At 49.7% G+C, this 18,404-nt stretch overlaps 2 protein-coding genes across 6 annotated transcripts in view; one reads left to right on the top strand and one right to left on the bottom strand.

Moving 5' to 3' along the window:
• Positions 1 to 8,168, top strand: part of EME1 (essential meiotic structure-specific endonuclease 1) — a 34,153-nt gene extending 25,985 nt beyond the window's left edge. For 2 of the 5 annotated variants that reach the window (XM_067021141.1, XM_067021140.1), the window contains exons 2-9: positions 318 to 1,129; positions 1,213 to 1,340; positions 2,518 to 2,607; positions 2,699 to 2,820; positions 3,024 to 3,150; positions 3,389 to 3,504; positions 4,517 to 4,706; positions 6,987 to 8,168. In XM_067021141.1, coding sequence (XP_066877242.1) covers positions 343 to 1,129; positions 1,213 to 1,340; positions 2,518 to 2,607; positions 2,699 to 2,820; positions 3,024 to 3,150; positions 3,389 to 3,504; positions 4,517 to 4,706; positions 6,987 to 7,169 — 1,743 coding nt within the window. In that variant the 5' untranslated portion in view covers positions 318 to 342 and the 3' untranslated portion in view covers positions 7,170 to 8,168. Of the gene's footprint in view, positions 1 to 317; positions 1,130 to 1,212; positions 1,341 to 2,517; positions 2,608 to 2,698; positions 2,821 to 3,023; positions 3,151 to 3,388; positions 3,505 to 4,516; positions 4,707 to 4,951; positions 5,700 to 6,986 lie in introns of those variants that run through there. The other 3 variants (XM_059046386.2, XM_067021142.1, XM_059046388.2) reach the window with 3 other exon arrangements.
• Positions 5,419 to 17,917, bottom strand: LRRC59 (leucine rich repeat containing 59). The gene is made up of 7 exons (XM_059046389.2): positions 17,043 to 17,917; positions 14,946 to 15,005; positions 14,456 to 14,614; positions 14,120 to 14,224; positions 11,304 to 11,376; positions 9,053 to 9,226; positions 5,419 to 7,407 (listed from the first exon to the last, which is right to left on the bottom strand). The coding sequence occupies exons 1-7, from the start codon at positions 17,145 to 17,147 to the stop codon at positions 7,160 to 7,162; spliced, it is 924 nt and encodes a 307-aa protein (XP_058902372.1). The 5' UTR covers positions 17,148 to 17,917; the 3' UTR covers positions 5,419 to 7,159.
• Between the last annotated feature and the right edge of the window lie 487 nt (positions 17,918 to 18,404).

Raw genomic sequence — 18,404 nt, 5'->3', positions numbered from 1 at the left:
TAAAAGAGAGTGACTCTTGGTATCTCCATTTTACATGCAGAGATCAGCAAAGAGGTTGTGTTGAGTCTTGTTCGTACCTCATTAACAATTTTTAATAGTAACCTCCACTTTGTTTATACCTCACCTTGACCTAGAAAGGATTTGAGAAGGTTTCCTGTGAGACTACAGATAGCTGTTCTGAGTTCCAGACTGACCGTGTTGGGACCATATCCTCTTTCTCTGTGTATCATTTATTTCCTTAAAGCTTGGCCACAGAACACATCAAGGGGACTGAATTCAGTACTACAGTCTGTGTCTCATCTCTCTTTTCTTTTTAGGGAATTAATCTGATAGCACATATTGATGGCTGTAGAGAAGTCGTCACTCTCACTGGATTCCAGTGAGAGTGATGCTGAGGAGTTGCCAACCTTTGCCTTTCTGAAGAAGGAACCGTCTTCAGCAAAGAGGAGGCAGCCTCAGAAGGAGGAGAAGATTGTAGTGGTTGACACCTCAGATTCTGAGGCCTGCTGTCCTCCATCACCAAAATTGAAAGATCCACCACCTGTTCCAGAGACAGCTGAAACTGTCACACAAACAGAGCCAGTCAGGGTGCTAAGCAGTGGAAGTGAGGATGAGGAAGAATTTGTTCCCCTGGCTGAGAGACTTACTTGTAAGTTTTTGACCCACAAGCAGCTGAGCCCTGAGGACTCCAGCTCCCCAGTTAAAAGGGTTCTAGATCATCAAAATAATGCAGGAGCATCACGTGACTGGCAAAACGAGCCCTTTACAAAGCTCCGTGATATTCCTCTCTGTGACACCTCAGAGAGGTGTGCATCAACTAACAAGGACCCTATGGTAGACAGTCCATGCCATCAGCTGCCAGCCTACCAAACTACCTGCTCTGTCCAGAGCAACAGCTTGACAGTAACTAAAACAAATGCTGAGGTACCCCCACCTCAGAAGAGAACCAAGCATAATCCGAAGGTCCAGAAGAGAGGCTCACAGGGATGCCAGCAGCAGGGCCAAGAAAGCCAAAAGGAAAGGACCCAGAGGCAACAGGAAAGGAAGAAGAAGGCAGCCCTGGTTAACAGGCTGAAAGCTCAGAGGCCAGAGGAATGCTTAAAGCATATCGTTGTGCTGCTGGATCCAGGTCCTGCAGGCATCTTTCTTTACGTCATGCTGGGTGAACTGCTTTCCAGGCGCCGCTGACAGCCCCTTTCCTATCTGTTGCAGTGCTCTTACAGATGGAAGGTGGGGGCCAGCTCCTCGGAGCACTACAGTCCATGGAGTGCTGCTGTGTGATTGAGGCGCCGGCCGTGCCTTGCAGCATCACGTGGAGGAGAAGGGCTGGGTCCACTGAGGTAGAGGTTTTCTGGCTGCTGTCTCTCCTCCTTAGAGTTACAGGATAAATGGATATATTATTAGTCAAGGCTCCAGCAGGAAAGCAGATAGCACACTCAGCTTAGTATAATTTGAGGAGGATTTAATAAAGGGGCTGTTTTCCAAGGTGTGGGCAGGGTGCAAGGAAACTACAAGGGACATTGCAGTACCTCAGGATAATAACAGCTTTAACTTGGTTTCTCCACCTTGGGTACTGCTGCCATTTTGGATTGGTGAATTCCCCGTTGTGCTGGGCTGTCCTGTGCCTTGTAGGATGTTTAGCATCTACCTGGTAGATGCCAATAGTACCTGTCCCAGTTGTGACAATTGAAAATGTCTCCAGATATTGCCAAACACCCCTCGCAGGGGGGGTGGGAAATCGCCCATTTCTGTCGCAGTTATCCTATAAGGAAGAAATTCTTATCCCCACATCACAGGTGGGGAAACTGAGGCCCTGAGAAGTTGAAAGCCTTGTTAAGGATCACAGCTGAGTAGTGGCTGGGGGGTGGGAGGGACTAGAACCCAGAGCCCCTCCCACCTGTGCTTTGCAATATTATGGGTCTTGGCTTTTGCTTATAGGGACCTAATCAGAAAACTCCGCACAAGTCCTGCTCACAGCTACTCTGTAATACTGTACCGCTGTAGGATTGTGGACCGTGACGCGGCCTTGGCTTTGTTTGATTATGCCCTAGTATGGCGAAGAAGAGGTGCTCTCACTGACTGAAGTTTCCTTGGTGATTCTGATCTTTGTCACGCAAAACCTATGTGTAAGGGCCACTCAGCATCTACCCTCAGAGCCCAAGTTACTTATTTGTTCCAAATCCTTTGGAAGAGTTTCCTTCACTCCATTCCCCTATTCAGAATGCATAGAAATATTGGCAGTTACTTCTCAGTCCGTTTCAACTCACTAATGCTCCTTTCTTATTCACCGCCTCAGAGGTGCAGTACACTGAGGTTGAACAGCTGAGGACTGGGAAGGACAGGATTATGGGTTACTCTTTCTTGCCACCATGACTTCATTCCGGAAGAAAAAGGATAATGCAAAGTGGACTAGGCTGATGGGGATGAAGTCATTCACCCAGAAGGCCTCGTCTCTCTCGCAGGTGCTAAGCACTTGCTGACCTGCCTCTCTCTGCTGGCTTCCGTGCCCTTTGACAGGCTGGAGAGGAGGCCTGGGCGGAGGAGCCCATAGTTCTGGTGCTGCTCCTGGCAGAGGCGTTTGTGTCCATGATCTACAACTTCAAGCAGGTGGGCACAGCCAGAGGGGTAGGTGCTGAGGCTGGGACAGAGGGCGGACTGCAGGGAGCAGGCATTCACGCATTTCTGCCCCTTCACGCAGGGGAGTCTGGGCAGCACCGAGGAAGGGAAGGAAACGCTTCGGAGCTTTGTAACTGGCATCACAGCAAGGACAGCTGGGAAAGCTCTGTCACTGGTGATTGTGGATCTGGAGAAATGCTTCAGGTTTGGATTTGTCCTCGAGACTTAGCATTAAAAGGGGCAGCTCTTAGGCTATCAGGGGTGAATTTATTCATCCCAGGTCTGGGTCCCTGTGCAAAATAGCATCCCTCCTAGCCCTGTGGGACTCTCTGGTCTAGTCTTCTCACACCTCTTCTGCCCGAGCTCTGCCCGGACCTGCCGCTCTTTGATTTCCTCCCCTGCTCCAGTGCTCCAAATCCTCCAAGGAGAAGGAAACAGGGAGTGGCAAATGGAGAACAGGCCAAGGAGAAGAAGAAGCAGAGACAACCGGAGGCCAACACAGCGGCTGTGGTGACCAGGGTAGACATGGAAGAGGTAAGAACTTCTGTTGCCTGAGTCATCATGGGTGCCCACTCTCATCTAACTCGATTCACCATTGATAAAGAGTAAAATGCCTGCTGGACACTACTTTCTACCTTGGCACTAAGTAGGAGAGAAGGGGCCAAACGGGGAGCCAAGGGGCTGGGGTGCAGCTTCAGTGAACAGTGAGAGGAGAACAGTTTCAAACTAGCCTCTGCATACTCTTCCAGTCCATCTGCTTCGGGGTTTCTAGGCATTGGTAGATCTGCAGCTACACACAGAAGCCCAGGCTCGAATTGTGCAGAGCTGGAAAGAGCTGGCCGACTTGGTGTGCACGTTCACAAAGGCTGTGGCTGAGGCACCCTTCAAGTGAGTGCCCCCGTCAAGTCCTGGCTCGGTTGCTTGGCCTTGTCTTTTACAGTGATTCTGGTACCCTAAGATGTCCCTTTCCCCTAAACTCTGCTGCTAGTCTGTTGTCACTGAAGTTTGAGGCAGAAGGAGTTGACCTAACCCTGGGAATTCTTGGAAAGAGCCCCCAAGCTCAGTCCCTTTAAAATGTTCTCCTGTAGCTTATGGGTAAGTTTGTGTTCTGCAGGTTGGTACTGGGTTATCAGTGGGCCAACTTACCAGAATTCATTGCAGGTCAGGTCACAATGAAACAAGCCCTTGTAAAACAATTTTTTAGCCTACTTAGCTCAAGGGCTGTTGATAGTCAGAATTTAAAATCAGTGATTCCTCAGAGACAATCCAGTCCAAGTCCCTCATTTTATACCTGAGGGAACTGAGGCCTAAAGAGACCGCCTTGTCAAAGTTCCTAGCGAATCAGAAGAACCATAACTAGACTCCAAATTGCCTGATACCCAGTGCTCTGTGCTAACCCCCATGCATACTGCCTCCCCGATCAAGACGCCCCAATCTCAATGCAAGCAATAGTCTCGTACTTTTCTGGTAACTTCTTTTTTGATGAAAAGGAATAGATGTAGTTTTTATGGGAATCGGCAACTAGCACTGCTAGGGGACAGAAGGAGCATTCAAATTGGCCAGGTAGAACATCATGCCCACCTCTTCGGATGTCAGTGGATGGTTTTTTGGGGTTTTTTTGTGTGTGTGGTACGCGGGCCTCTCACTGCTGTGGCCTCTCCCGTTGCGGAGCACAGGCTCCAGACGCGCAGGCTGTGACCATGGCTCACGGGCCCAGCCGCTCCACAGCATGTGGGATCTTCCCGGACCGGGGCATGAACCCGTATCCCCTGCATCGGCAGGCGGATTCTCAACCACTGCGCCACCAGGGAAGCCCAGTGGCTGGTTTTTAAGTTCCTAGTTAAGGGGACAGGTGCAGCACAGTAACACATGACTCGCAGCTCAACTGTGCTGTTTGCAGGAAGCTCCGAGATCAAGCTCGTTTCTCTTTCTGCCTGGAGAGTGACTGGGCTGGAGGGGCAAAGGTGGACCGCTCTGGCAGGGGGCTTGCAGTGGTCTGGAGGAGACAGATTCAGCAGCTGAACCGAGTCAGCCTGGAAATGGCCAGTGCCGTTGTGGACGCCTACCCCTCCCCACAGCTCCTGATCCAGGTATGCCGTTCCAGGGGGTACTGCCCAGTGCACTGTGGCCTTAGTGGACTCCCAGTTTCCATGGACAGCACTGGTGAGGGCCAGGAATGCCTTGTAAGTCAACAGTGCGGGTCTGAGATCAGAGTCAACACTGACCAGGGAGGGAGGACGGTTCTCATCCCCCAACCCAAGCTTCCTGTCCCTTATTCACAGATGAGGAATGACCGTGGGTGGTATGGTATTAACAGGTCATTTACCACTTTCAGGCTTATAAGCGGTGTTTTTCTGAGCAAGAACGCGAGAATTTGCTTGCAGACATACAGGTGCGCCGTGGGGAAGGTGTGACAGCCACCTCCCGCCGTCTTGGACCAGAGCTCTCCAGGCGTATCTACCTTCAGATGACAGCTTTGCAGCCAGATCTCTCTTTAGACAGTACAGACTGATGCCAGCCCTCAGGGACAGGGATGAAAAGCTGGTTTCCACCCCAGCCGCCCGACCTCAGAGCATGACTACAATGCAGGGATTAGAAGCACCTCCTGCAGCACAAGCCTGGGTCCTGCCCACAACAGGCTTTCCTGGGTGTCGCTGTTTGCGATAGTGTCCTTACCTGTCAACATGGGGCACAGGCTGAGATGCTCACATTTGCCTTCCTCTCCCTGCAAGTCAACTGCCACGTACAAACCACCCCGACCCCTGCCCCAGCCAGCCCTCAAAACACAAAGGAACAAAGACAGACCACTCAGACACGTATTTAATAATTGTAAAAATCCAAAAGAACCTCAGCGTCAAATCTTGAGGTCACAAGTGAACTGCCCTCGGCGGGTTGCGTGACAAGGCTGGATGTGCTCCCGCCTTCCTCCCATCCGCTGAAGCTGCCTCAAGCAGCCAAGGAACGCAGGGAGGTCTGATCAGTATGCTGACTTCTGTATTCTCTGAATCTCATTTTATGTACTATGTGTTTAGTTTCAATAAAGCATTTGTACCAGTGGCTCTGGAGCTTGGAGGAAGACTAAAGGAATGTGTAGTGATTCTGAGTAAGGTGTGGGCCTACGCAGCAGAGCTCTCCCTGAGGGAGAAAAGAACGAGTCTTTTCTTCCACTATCAGGATGGTCACAAGTGTCAGTCTTATCCGTGGGCCACTAGTGCTGAAAAGATGGACCCCACTCTGTCTCTGAACATGACAGCTTCTTGCTCTCCCTGGGGAGAGGCAAGGAACTTTCAATCGGGAGTCTTCTGTGAATGAGCACCGTGACGGCCATTTCTGATCCCTTCATCCAACTGTTGTGAAAGGAGGCAAAGGAGGCCACAGAGCAAGAAAATGCTGAGTCTGGCAGACGAGAACGGACAGTTCTGCCCTTATTCGTGCTAGTCGTTAGTGTACCACTTTTAAACTCCATGATGCTACTTATTTCCCTTCATTGTGTAGGTGTAGTTATGTCTAGAATCAATTCTAAACCCCAGTCTCCTATGAAGCTTTAGTTTTCAGGTTGCCTATGAGGTATTTAGTCACACCGATTATGTAAGAGAGCTGTCATAGACAACGTGGCTTTGCAGGGGTCCACCTTCTTGTTTATTGGCAATCAGGGAAGTAATGCTCTCAAACTGACGCACGAGCCTGGACCGTCCCCATTTTATAGAAGCCACATAAATTGCTGCAGGACTCTAGAAGAGCTGCCCAAGACCCTCATGGCTATGAGATTTCTATTTGTGGGTCATGAATCTGTTTTCCCATGAAAGATTCTATACTCCAGCCAAGAGACAATTCTGGTGTAAGTTTTGTTCTCTCAATACATTATAAAGGAGGCAAAATGATGGAAAGAAAGGATACCAGGGTGGGAATCCAGTTCTGCCTCAAACCAGCTAGGAGACCATAGGCGAGTCATGGAAGGCCTCAGTTTCCCTGTCTACAAGCGTTACATTGGACTGGATGGTCTGGAAGTCCTGTCACAGCCTGAGATTTTGTATGACTGTTAAAATATCTGAATGTCTGAGGTCCTTATAAAATAGGTATGCCCCCCCCCCAATTTAGACTAGATTTGCTGAGTATGTTGTTCCGCTAGTCCCCAATAACACACTGCCTCCTGATCTGCCCTGGCTCCCCAGGGAGGAATGAAAGAAAGGGTTTGTGACATACAAAAGTATAAATGTAGTGACAGCTGACCTTTAGTAGAAATGAGTCTTGCCTTTATACAGCTTTGTATAACTAGAAAAGGCTACGTTTTTTCCTCTCCCCACCCCAAGCCTGTTCTTTTAAGCATGCAGGTAACTGGCCCCACCTCCTATTTCTCCTTATTCCACCAGGGAACCCTGACTAAGGAACAAAGAAGTCTTACAAAGAGGAGGTCTCAAGTACCAAACGGCAGCCATGTGATGATGGCAGGTAGATCTGACACTAAGAGGTTGTGTCCAACAGAACCCAATTCCATAGGAATCCAAGCTCCAAGGCTGGGAGGCAGCAGGCGTGGAGGACAAGCTCACTGCTGAGAATCGGTCTGCAGGACCCACCGGAGGATGTCGTGGCTGCGCAGGCCCCGGAGCGCGCTGTCGTAGATGGTGTTCACGCTGGTGCAGAGGGGCTGCTGCTGCAGCTCCGTCACCCGACAGGCGACCAGCCCACCAGCCACACACATCAGCAGCAGCAGCAGCAGCAGCCTCAGCACAGCCCAGGAGCGAGTGTGTTTCCGGGGTGGTGGCTTCCGGGGCCGAGAGCCGGACTTAGATTCTGGAGGGACAAAGTCACAGTAGGCGAAAAGTCCAGTCAGTTTAAGGATGCTCACTCTGCAGTCAATGCTAGTCTCCATGCACGTCCACTTACATCCCTCTGGCTCTGATGAAAACTCCCCCGGGCCTGAGGAGAACACGTTTTCTAGAACATCTGAGCTCTTAAAAACTTTGCTATGCAGAGATTGAAACATGAACTCTTTCTCCCTTGGATCTCAGGGAGTAGATTCAAAACTGGATCTCATTCTGGATGTTTCACTTAGCACACAGTCCCCAGGGTCCTAAGTTCTCCATAACATGCTGATCCGGGTCCCTTAGAACCAAGGGGAGGGGCTCATCAGGAGGCATCAAGCGTGGGTAGAGTGCTGCCCATTTGGGGAAACAGGTTCAAAATTTATGAATATTGTTAATGTTTTTATTATAAGATAAAAAGAAAGCCTGGGGCTTCCCTGGTGGCGCAGTGGTTGAAAGTCCACCTGCCAATGCAGGGGACGTGGGTTCATGCCCCAGTCTGGGGGGATCCCACATGCCATGGAGCGGCTGGGCCCACGGGCCGTGGCCGCTGAGCCTGCGTGTCCGGAGCCTGTGCTCCGCAACGGGAGAGGCCACAACAGTGAGAGGCCTGCGTACAGCAAAAAACAAAAGAAAGCCTGGAAGAAAGTATACCATATTGGTAACTGATTACTGCTGGGAACGGGGTTACAGGTGATTGCCATTTTCCGATACATATAAAGAAATTGTATGCAGTGAATATAATTATTGAAGAAAAAAATGGTTTTGAGATTTTTAAGCAAATATTTTAAAAACCTGACTGAACACCCACATTCCGAGAACTACATGAGCCTGTCATAGGTTTTTCTCACTTAATCCTATCACTAATCTGTAAGGAGGTATGATCCTCATTTACACAAGGGAACAGAAAGGTGGTGAGGTTGGGTGACTTGCTCAAGGCTAGCGGGGGCAAGCAGGGACAGGCCCTGCAGGCCTCCCTCCCCACAGCGCTTCCCTGCTCAGGTTCCTCTCCCTCAGGTGTCCCTTTTGGCCCAGAGGATATACGGTCCTCCCTTATACGTGGAGTCACATTGCTACACAAATCCAACGGGACATATTCAGGCAAAACACTAACGTGTTTTATATACGACATGGCTCCCCGAATGCAGGCCAAGTGATTCCCCTGGTGTTCACCAAACAGAGTGGTCGGGTCCAACTGGGAAAGAAAATCACAGTGCTGGCACCACTGAGACGGCACCACACACTCAAAAGCTCAGTCCACTTCCTGGATGACGTCAGGGACTTTTAAGAGTAATGTGACCATATGCGATCTTCACCTTTCTGGGTGATTTTAGAATCTAACCCTTACAAAAAGTGCAACTCCCTGTTCTGGAAATGTTCTAAGCTACATCTGACCCAAATACCCGCACATAAGCATGTGACACTGGGGAAACAAACCATTCGGGGCAGTAGGAGGGTCCCCATTCCCCATAAGTGGACGCTCTGAGTTACTCCCAGGCCTTAGAGTATACTGTACCTGCCGAAGTCTGCAAGCTTGTTCACTCGCTCGCTCGCTCACTCAGCCATGCCTGGAAACCTAAGCCGTCTCCCCACCACACCCCTCCTGGAACCCTGCAACCGAGAGAAAAACCTACTCGGGGCCTGATTTGTTTCCTTCTTAGGTTTCTTCTCCTGCTCCCGCTTGGCTGCTTTGAGGGCGTCATACTCCTTTCTCCGGCGCTCCTTCTCTTCTGCCTTCTCCCGCTTCCGCAGTTCCCGCTCCTGAGCCTCCTTAGCTCGCTGCTTGGCCTCCCACTTCTTTTCGGCCTCTATGAGAAAGTATACCCAAAAGTGGCTTCTCTCCCACAAACCTCCAGTGTGCTTTCTCAAGTGATTAACACGGATTCAGGCTCCCTTCACTTATGCTGTGGATCACGTAAGATATATGAAAAAACAACAGCTGTCTTTCTGCTCTCTGGGAAGTAAGCCCTCCCTAAAATACAATAAGCTGCTCTCCGGGTTTGCTCAGTGGATTCTTATTGAGAGGTTCCTAGCCACAAGCAGCAGAGATTAGGGTGATGTAACAAGGGGGGGGCTAAGAAAGGCATGGGTGATGAGTCTGGTGCTCCTTTAGAATTAGGTACTAATTCAGAAGACAGCCACTGACAGCCTTGCACAATTCAACTATGAGGAGAGGAAACAAGGGAGGTGTCGATTCTATGGGAGTCCCATCTTCCCAAGCTTCGGAAAGGAACGTGGCATGGGGAGAGCAGGAAGAAAGAGGGAGCGCTCAGGTTCAGGGTTACAGAAAATGGAAATGTTTTCCTGAAAAAACAAGACTACTAGTTTGTCAGAGGGTACTCTAGACTTCAACTCAGGAGTCTATGTAACATTCCGATTTATTCCACAGCTTAAGTATGTTTACATACAGCACCCACCTTACAAATTACTGGTTTCTAAAAATGCATTCCCAAATTATTTGGAAGACTGAAGCACATTTTTCCAAAGCCAGAATGCCACAAATGGTGGTTAAATGTCCTTTTAGGGCTCAAAAGCCGATTTGAACTATCATGTAGCTGAATAGTACTATTCTTATCACTGTAGCTTTCCACTGCTTTTCTACATACAAACAAGCTCCAAGTTCCAGCTGAGCACCAAGAATGCCAAGAACACACTCTGCCCAGCCTCAAGAGAACATGTGCCATCCAGAGGCGAAAGCAGCAGTGGTCACAGTAAACATGGGCAGCACAGCAGCCATGCGTGTACAAGGAATGGTCCCAACTCAGGGGTTCCAATCTCAGGGGCCGCCTGTAATCAGTACTACACGTGTCCTTCTAACCATGGGAGTCCTCCAGCAAGCGGACTCAGAAGTCAGCCGACTCGTCAACAGAGCACCTACTGTGTGCCGGGCCTTGTTCCAAGTGCTCGGATACAGCAGTGAAGAAAAGTCAAGCTCTAGTGCCTAAGTCATCTGCTTTCTACAGAAGGAGACAAACAATAAACAAGTGAACAAATAGGGAAAAAGATAGTGATATGTGCCATAAAGGAAATAACTGAGGATGTGACAGAGAGTGGCAGGTGGGTTGGCTCTTCTAGTTTGAGTGGTTCTGAAACAGTTAAGGTTAACCTAAGGCAACAGATGAGGACCACATGAAGCCAGCAGGCAGCCAGCAGGCAGCCACGTAAAGATCTGAGGGCAAAGGAAACCAACAAAGCCCTTGAGACTGTTCTTGGTGTGTTCAAGCAACAGCAGAGGATCGTGTGGCTGAGGGTAAGTGCACTCTCTCCCTGGTGTGTGGAACGAGGCCGGAGAAGCAAGCAGGCCTGGGTCACGGCGGGCCTTGTCGGCCATGTTACTGAGTTTGAATTTCATTCTAAGTTTAGTTGGAAGCCATGAGAGGGTTTTAAGCAAATAGCAGCAGGACTGATTTGTGTTTTGAAAAGCTCTCCCTGGCTGCTGTGTGGAGAGGACACAAGTATGGTGCCAGGACATGGTGCTAGGAGGTACTGTGGCAGTCCACCGGCTGGAGGCTTGACTGCGGTGGTAGCACTGGAGTTGCCACTGCTGATAGACTAGACAAGGGAGTAACAGAAGAAAGCAATCGTGGACATCTTCCCAATTTCAGGCTTGAATAACTATCGGGATGGTGATTTCCCATTATGGGGGGACACCGGAAGGTGCTGAAAGGGATCTGGTTAGGCATGTTTGAGATATTTATTAACCCTCCAAGCAGACAGAAAGATAAGCAGTTGACTATGACTGTGGGGCTCAGTGGAGAAGCCAGGACTGGAGAGATGCTGCCATCTACCACCACGCTGTTCCCCACGGCTCTGCACGGCTCCTATCCTGGATGCTAGCTCCTCAAGCATCCTAGCTCCTCAAGCATGAGACGGGTGGCCACCTACCTCGGTCTATTTCCAGCCGCCGCTGCCTCTCTCGCTCCTGATCCACCTGCACAGCCTTCATGTGCTGTAACACCTGCAAAGGAAGAGGAGGGTGCTGAACTACTCAACGCAGTTGTCTTCACTGCGGGGAGTCTCAAAAAAGAGGCTGCTCTTTTCAGGAGCCCTGATCACCAGAGGCCCTGGAAGCTGTGCAGAGCTAATGAAGTTAACCTTATCCTGTGTCCTCACTGCACCAACCTTAGCCAGAGAAGAGCCATATAAGCCCAGTTCACTCAAGCTGTCAGGAAAGAAGTCTGTGAAACACAATGCCAACTGGAATCTAAAAAGTCCTGCCATTTACAATCGCTTCATGTAATTCTCCCAGCAACTTTTGTGTTACAGGGACAGGACTTCCTCTAAGACACTTTCCTGACCTCTTTTGGCTGCCTCAGGCTCCCCTCCTCCCACTCGTGGGGAGTTTTCTTATCCATCTCAGTCCTAGACTGTAAGCTCCCTAAGGGTTAGGGACTACTGTACTTAGCTCTGCAGGTGAGCACAGCGTTTAGCTAGTTATAGCACTCAATACAGGTGTGATGAGCAACTGACTGCATGCCCACTGTAAAAATAAGGAAGAAAACCCAGGCTCTGGTGTCACATGGCTAGAAAGTAGGACAGCTGAGAATGTAGGTCTCCTGAGTTCCTAGGCCAGAGCTTGTCCCTCTTACGTATAGTGCACAGAGGCAGGAGAGCTGTAAGAGAAAGGCATTTTATGTGCTCGATGAACACTGCTGCTTGACTGCATTAATAAGAGGAGAAAACCTCAAGTATTCTAAATGAAGACAGCATATTGTCTTAATTTTCTGTTTCACTACTGCACTAGACAACCTGTAGGACAGACATGTATTCAAATGTAATTATTTTACTTCATGGAAACTTCAGACATGCCCACATCTATCATAAGAGGGACACAGGAGCAGGTCTGCAAAAGCCACTCCCTCTAAGAGCCTGGCTTAAAGCCACAAGGAACCCTGTCCTGAGTAACCCAGGACCTGCACCAGCTGGTACCTCTCCAAAGGAGTCAAGCTTACTTTAAAATGGCTGCTCAACAAGGGGGCTGCAGGATCTGGAGGAAGGTCAAGCATGATATGGAGAGGGGGCCCAAGTTCAAAGTCCCTATCTCACCCTGAACTCTGAATTTTATATATGCACCAACCATTCAGTTGGCTTCAGGGGGTAAAAACTGGCTAAATAAAGAACCTGGACGTTTAAGAGCCACCCATTTTAGCTTGGCTGCAATACATCAGGAGTTAGTTATCTGACAACACAGCCCAGTGAGAAATGGGAGAGGCTCTTCTAGAGCCTCTGGAGGGTTGCTTTTGTCTTCCTATCCCAGTCCACAGCATGTAGTAAGCACCTGATGATCACTGTTGAACTAACAAATTACTTTTAAAAGGTGCTTTACTATGTGCCAAGCTGATTAGTTACTATGCACCCACAAGGTCAGAACTGACGAGACCTAAACTAACTCCTGGAGACAAGTGACCTCCTTCTGACTGGCCCACGCCACTCCTGTACATGCCTAAAGGTGTGCGCAGGAGACAGCTCTGGGCAGCAGTGCCGGAGCATGGCTTCTCCCTACATCTCCAACGCACCGCGCTCCCCGGAGCTCTGTCTGGAAAATATCTGTGAATACTAAAGACCTTTACACTCAACAAAAGTTATTTTTGTAGGTCAAAAACTGGAATATCAGCAACTTTGGTTTAACATAATATTAGTTGAATGAATAAATGGATAAATGAAAGGTGTTGCATACTGAGGGTTTCTCGGGTCAGAGATCCAGAAGTAATACCTACTTCCCGGGTTTATGAGATGAAACATGCAAAGCATGCACAACAGAGGAAGAGCAGTCAATGGTAGCTATTGTTAGTCTTCAGAACAGACAACATTCTTAAAGCACCAAGGTTTCAGAACAGGATTCACTGATCACTTGTGCTATTCCCAGCTGAGGGCAAACTGTTGCCTTGGCTTCTTGGATGCACTGATGCTGTGCTTGGTTTCTTGTAACAATGGGTGACACAGATGAGGAGACTATCTAAGAAGCCCTGAGCTAATGATAAGAAAAGAAAGGCCATTACTCCCGAGATTCACAGAGACCCATCACACACACGTTTCGCTTACATTAATCTAGGGTTTAAAGTTAACTCTTTTGTGTTCACAACGCCCCCTAAACATAGCCAAGTAAGTCATCTGGTGCTCAGCTGAAGCAGCAGCAATCTGTTCTAAAGCTGGAGGGAAAAAAATGACTATAGCTAGAGTTTTTGAGAGATGGGTACAGTGCTGTTCTTAAGAAACAATGTAAAGTACCTTCAAGGTTATTAGCAATAATTGCCTTCCAGGCTGCCAGTTTAGTTCCTTCCTCCTATGTCAGATGACTCAACTGAAATCAAATGCCAGATGTGCCCAGGATGTGTCTGTTTACAGGTATAAACTTACAAATACTAACAACACCTTTCTTATCAAAATTCAATAACTGTGACTCAGAAAGGCTACAGTGCCTAACCCTCTTGTTCCATATAAACAACTGTCAACAGTGCAAGGTCCTGGTTTCTAGGAACAGAAGTACTGCAGTAGAGCAGAAGACAGTATTGTTCTCCTGCTTGTAAAGTAAAGAGAGAAACAAAGGTGCCTTTGCCTGACAGGTTCAGAGTAGACACTTTCAGAGACTTTCATGCTTTAAAAGACACAGCTATGGGTGCCCTGGGAGGGGAAAACAAGAGGCGACAGAGGTAAGTCCCAGGGGAATGTGTGAAGGAGCCACTGGGGAGCCTCGTGCTTACCTTGTTGGCACACTGCTTACACTGCTTCTCATCCAGGCAATCCCCTGCCACCTTGGCCAGGACAGGATCCAGGGGGTTATCCTTCAGGTCCAGCCACTTCAGACTCTAAACAGATGGGGCAGAGAGTCTGGTAAGCCTGAGTTCACATAAAGAGCCCCTCAAAGTGGAACGAAACGAGCAGGAAGAAAGCCCTTCTCTGTTCCAGCCGCAGGGAAAGCCGCCTGAGGCTGTGGCAACAAGGTGGTGCTCCTGTCAGCCTCTCTCACAGCCGCACTCCCTCAGTCCCCGAGCCCTCTGCCACACCTGGCCACGAAACACTGGGTCACGAACTGTTACCTTGAGCTGAGCAAAGCTGACAGGCAGGGTGACCAGCCTGTTATTGAGGAGGTCCAGGTGCTGGAGGTTGACCAGGCGGCCGAAGTCTGCTGGCAGCTGCCGCAGTTTGTTCTTACTCAGGTCCAGCTTCACCAGGTGTGTGAGGCCACAGAAATCAGACTAGGACCCAAAGAAAGAACACCTTGGCCTTGGGCTCACACACTGTGATGGAACAGTCCAGGAGGCCCCAAGTCAGAGGCACCTATGCACAAATCCTCACAAATCCTGACTATACCTTTTACTAGCTATTCCAGCTTGAATGAAAATGGAGATAGAGGGCATAGCTCCTGGTGGTGAGCAGTGAGACGTGTGTGCAAAAGGGCTTAGCCCTTTTTAGTGGTAGCCTGCCTGCAGGCCTATCCTGAAATTATGCCTTATGACACAACTCCCCCAGACAGGAAGGAGAAGCATCAGGGCTCTAGAAGGAATCAGGCTTGCTTGCCAGTCTTACCGGTAAAGCAGTCAGTTTATTGCAGGACAGATCCAGTATGGTGGCCTTTGGGAGGGCAGCCTAGGAAAGGGAATGAGAACAAAATGTCAGATCAACACATGGAACAATTCAGTGACATTTGCTAATGAAGCATTTTCCACAGAAAGTTCCCATGATTAGAAAAGGCCTTTAACATGGACATATATACACGACCAAATGTAAAATAGCTAGTGGGAAGCAGCTGCATAGCACAGGGAGATCAACTCGGTGCTTTGTGACCACCTAGAGGGGTGGGATAGGGAGGATGGCAGGGAGATGCAAGAGGGAGGAGATATGGGGATATATGTATATGTATAGCTAATTCACTTTGTTATAAAGCAGAAACTAACACACCATTGTAAAGCAATTATACTCCAATAAAGATGTTAAAAAAATTGTTTTCAACAAAGGAAAAAAAAAAAGAAAAGGCCTTTAAAAACAAAAATAGCACTGAAGTATAATGTTCCTGGAGACACGAAAGGATAAATGAGCCAGTCAACCACGACCTAGAGAAGAATGCTGAGTAGGGATCTGGCTGTGGAACATCCAAGGGAAAAAAAACCAGATTCTTAGAAATTCTCCACAGCACTTTTAATATTCTCTCTAGCACTGCTCCTTATTAGGTTTCAGGGCAGGGACTGTGTCTAATATAGCTTTGGGATTTCCATATTCTCCAGTTCAGGGTCTTCCAGGCACTCAATATATCCGCTGGCTGATTTGTAACTGAATGAATGAGTAAATGAGTGAATGCAGAGTGAAATCAAGGCCCTCACAACCCAGCTCTGTTTTCCCATGGGGTTTGGGATGGAGAGGCTCAGCAAAACTGACCCTTCCGTTCTCCCAGGCGCAATGCTGCACCAACCGGATGCCTGGAGTAAAAGGTTTCGGACAGCAGTTCTCGGGCCAGGCTGAAACATGGGGCGGGGAAGAAGGCAAATATTCAGTTAAGGATACTGGGCCAACATGGACTTTCCAAATGTCAAAGTCCCAAGCATGAAGTTTGACCACGTAAAGAAGTTTGAGATATCATAGTGGGAAGTACACCGTGGTAATAGTTACATGCATCAACATTTGCTACCTGCCATGTTTTTTACATTACAATCTTATTTAAATCTCCCAACAACCCCATGCGATGGGAATAATTACCACCATTTTATACATGAGGAAATCTAGGCTTAAAAGATAACTAAGCTTGCCAAGGGCACTCAGCTATTAAGCAATGAATCTGATATATGAACTAGGAATCTCATTCTAACCTCCACAGTACACAGCCAAGGCAGAGGGAAGACTGGGCCAAGTGCCAAACGCAAATATAATTCGTTAAAGGCAGTGAGGAAAGTGCAGGTCATCCAAAGGGAGGCTGCTGTGGGGGATGCGGGTGGGGAACCAGGTGGGTAAAGCAGGGATGTACCATCTAACTCCACTTTGGCAACAAACTAGTCTTGTAATGTCCCTGGGGCCTCAGGCTTGTTTCCCCGGTTGGGGGTACGGGAGTAGGTGGGTGGAGGGGTGGGCCACGATGGTGCAGATTCCCACCAGTTTCAGAGTTGGGAAGAGACTTTGCCAACCAAGCAGTGAGATTTCACATTCTTCAAGGAAGCACGCCTCAGGGTTGGGGCAGCCAGCTGGGATTTCTGGTTTCCAAGAAAAGCCAGGTCTGGGCCACACCCAGGTCTAACTGGAGGCCTACTTGGACCAAGTCATTCATTCATCTGTTCATTCATTCCCCGAATACATCCAGCAATCGCGCTCCAAGCGCTCCTACTTTGGGTCGGGCAAGGAGCTGAGCGCTGTGAAAGCCCCTGAAATGGGGGGGAAATTCATTCCTGACCCGTAAAAAGCCCATAGCCAGACACGCAGCTCCTTCCCATCTTCTGGAACTGTGCCAAAGTGACACGTGTACATCCCAGGAAGAAAACTGGGGCCGGACGCGGACTCCCCCGGGGAGTTAGTCCCACTCCCCCCACCTCATTTTAAGCCATGGAAACTGAGGCATGGGAAAGAAGGCGACCAACGCAGGGGCCAGCGCCAGCCGCGGGTGGGCGGGTGGGCGCCTGGGCCTCGCGGGACTGTACTGACCAACTCCTTGACCGGGACCTCATTCAGGTCGCTGAGGCTCAGATCCAGCTCGTGGCCGTCCAGCTTGTCGCGGAGGTTCCCGCCCTTGCTACCGGCCTTGGTCATGGTGACTCCGGCTGAACGAGTCCCGGCTCCAACGGGCAAGAGAAGGGCTGAGAAGCCGCTCGTCGGCTCAACGGACTCGCAACCAACCTACAAAGCCTGCGTCCCCGGCCGCCGCAGGTGCGAGACCGCCGCCGTCCCGTCCGCCCGCCGTCCGCCCTCTGAGCCCTGCGCCCCGTTCCCACCGGTGCAGCTGCGACGACGACCACTTCCGTGTCCACGTCACCTTCCGCGGCCACTGAGACGGGCTGGGCCAGAGCGGCCTGAGCGTGTGCGGGAGCGCCCTCTGTCGCCCGCCACCGCCGGGAGCGTGAGTTTCCGGCTCTGTTCAGTCGCCGGTAGAGTAGCTGTGTACCCTGGTGCTGGGAGGGCACGCCCGTGGGCAGTCGTCGCTGGCAGCGCCAGGAGGCGAAAAGACTGGGGGCCAGAAGACCTGGGCTCCATCCAAAACTGACCTCCTCAGATCTCCCCCATCCCCCTGGATTAGCAGGAGAAACTGGGTGTCCTTCAAAATTGCTCTCTGTCCTCTAACAATCCCCAAACCATCATGATCCGGAAAACTGCCCCTCTCTCTCATCTCCTCCTCACTGCCCCAAGCCCTGGTCCAGGCGACCATCAGCTTGAGCCTGGATTACTATTCTGAGTCTCTCTCCCTTCCATCCACCTCTACCCAGCTGCCCAGATGATCTTTCTAAAAATCTAGCCAAGTCTCTCCTCTGCTTAAAACCCTTCAAATAGCTTCCTGTAGGATATGGACCACTCTCTTTCCTACACTGAGCCCCGCGTGCTCCTGCAGCCTCCTGACCAGCCCCTGCCTGGACTGCTGTGGAGGCTTCCAGTAGGTGGCTTCCAAACCTTTCCCTCTCCTGAAATGGCCCTGCCTTCTCCACCCACCTTCTCTGCCTAGCTAATTCCTAATCCTTCAGGAAAACTTCCCTGAGGTTTATGAATCCGTAAGCAATCACCATGCTTCATCTATGGATACATGCATAATAATGGTACCTGGCTGATAGAGTTTGGGGAGGATGGAAGGAGTAAAACACATGAAGAGCTTACAGCAGTATCTGGCACTTAGTAAGTACCCAATAAATACTAGCTATCGCTTGTAATCCACCTTGTGTTATACTTACCTTTATGTCTCTTTCCTCCATTCTGGGTTGTGATGGCAGGGATTTCGTTTTTGTATCCCCAGAATCTGATGCAGGGTAGTTGCTCATTCAGGGGTCTGTTGAATGAATGAATGAGGCACTTTACCCACTC

The sequence above is a fragment of the Kogia breviceps genome, chromosome 19 (assembly GCF_026419965.1).
Source record: "Kogia breviceps isolate mKogBre1 chromosome 19, mKogBre1 haplotype 1, whole genome shotgun sequence".
In the NCBI taxonomy this organism is placed as follows: Eukaryota; Metazoa; Chordata; class Mammalia; order Artiodactyla; family Physeteridae; genus Kogia; species Kogia breviceps.
The sequence above is the reverse complement of the archived record's forward strand: the minus strand, read 5'-3'. Positions and strand labels throughout refer to the sequence as shown.

Coding starts and splice junctions, on each gene's coding strand:
- LRRC59 (XM_059046389.2), bottom strand. CDS start 17,147: ATGACCAAGGCCGGTAGCAAGGGCGGGAACCTCCGCGACAAGCTGGAC. Junction 15,006..17,042: donor AGGTCCCGGTCAAGGAGTTG/GTCAGTACAGTC, acceptor TCCCTTTCCTAG/GCTGCCCTCCCAAAGGCCAC. Junction 9,227..11,303: donor GCGGCTGGAAATAGACCGAG/GTAGGTGGCCAC, acceptor ACTTTCTCATAG/AGGCCGAAAAGAAGTGGGAG.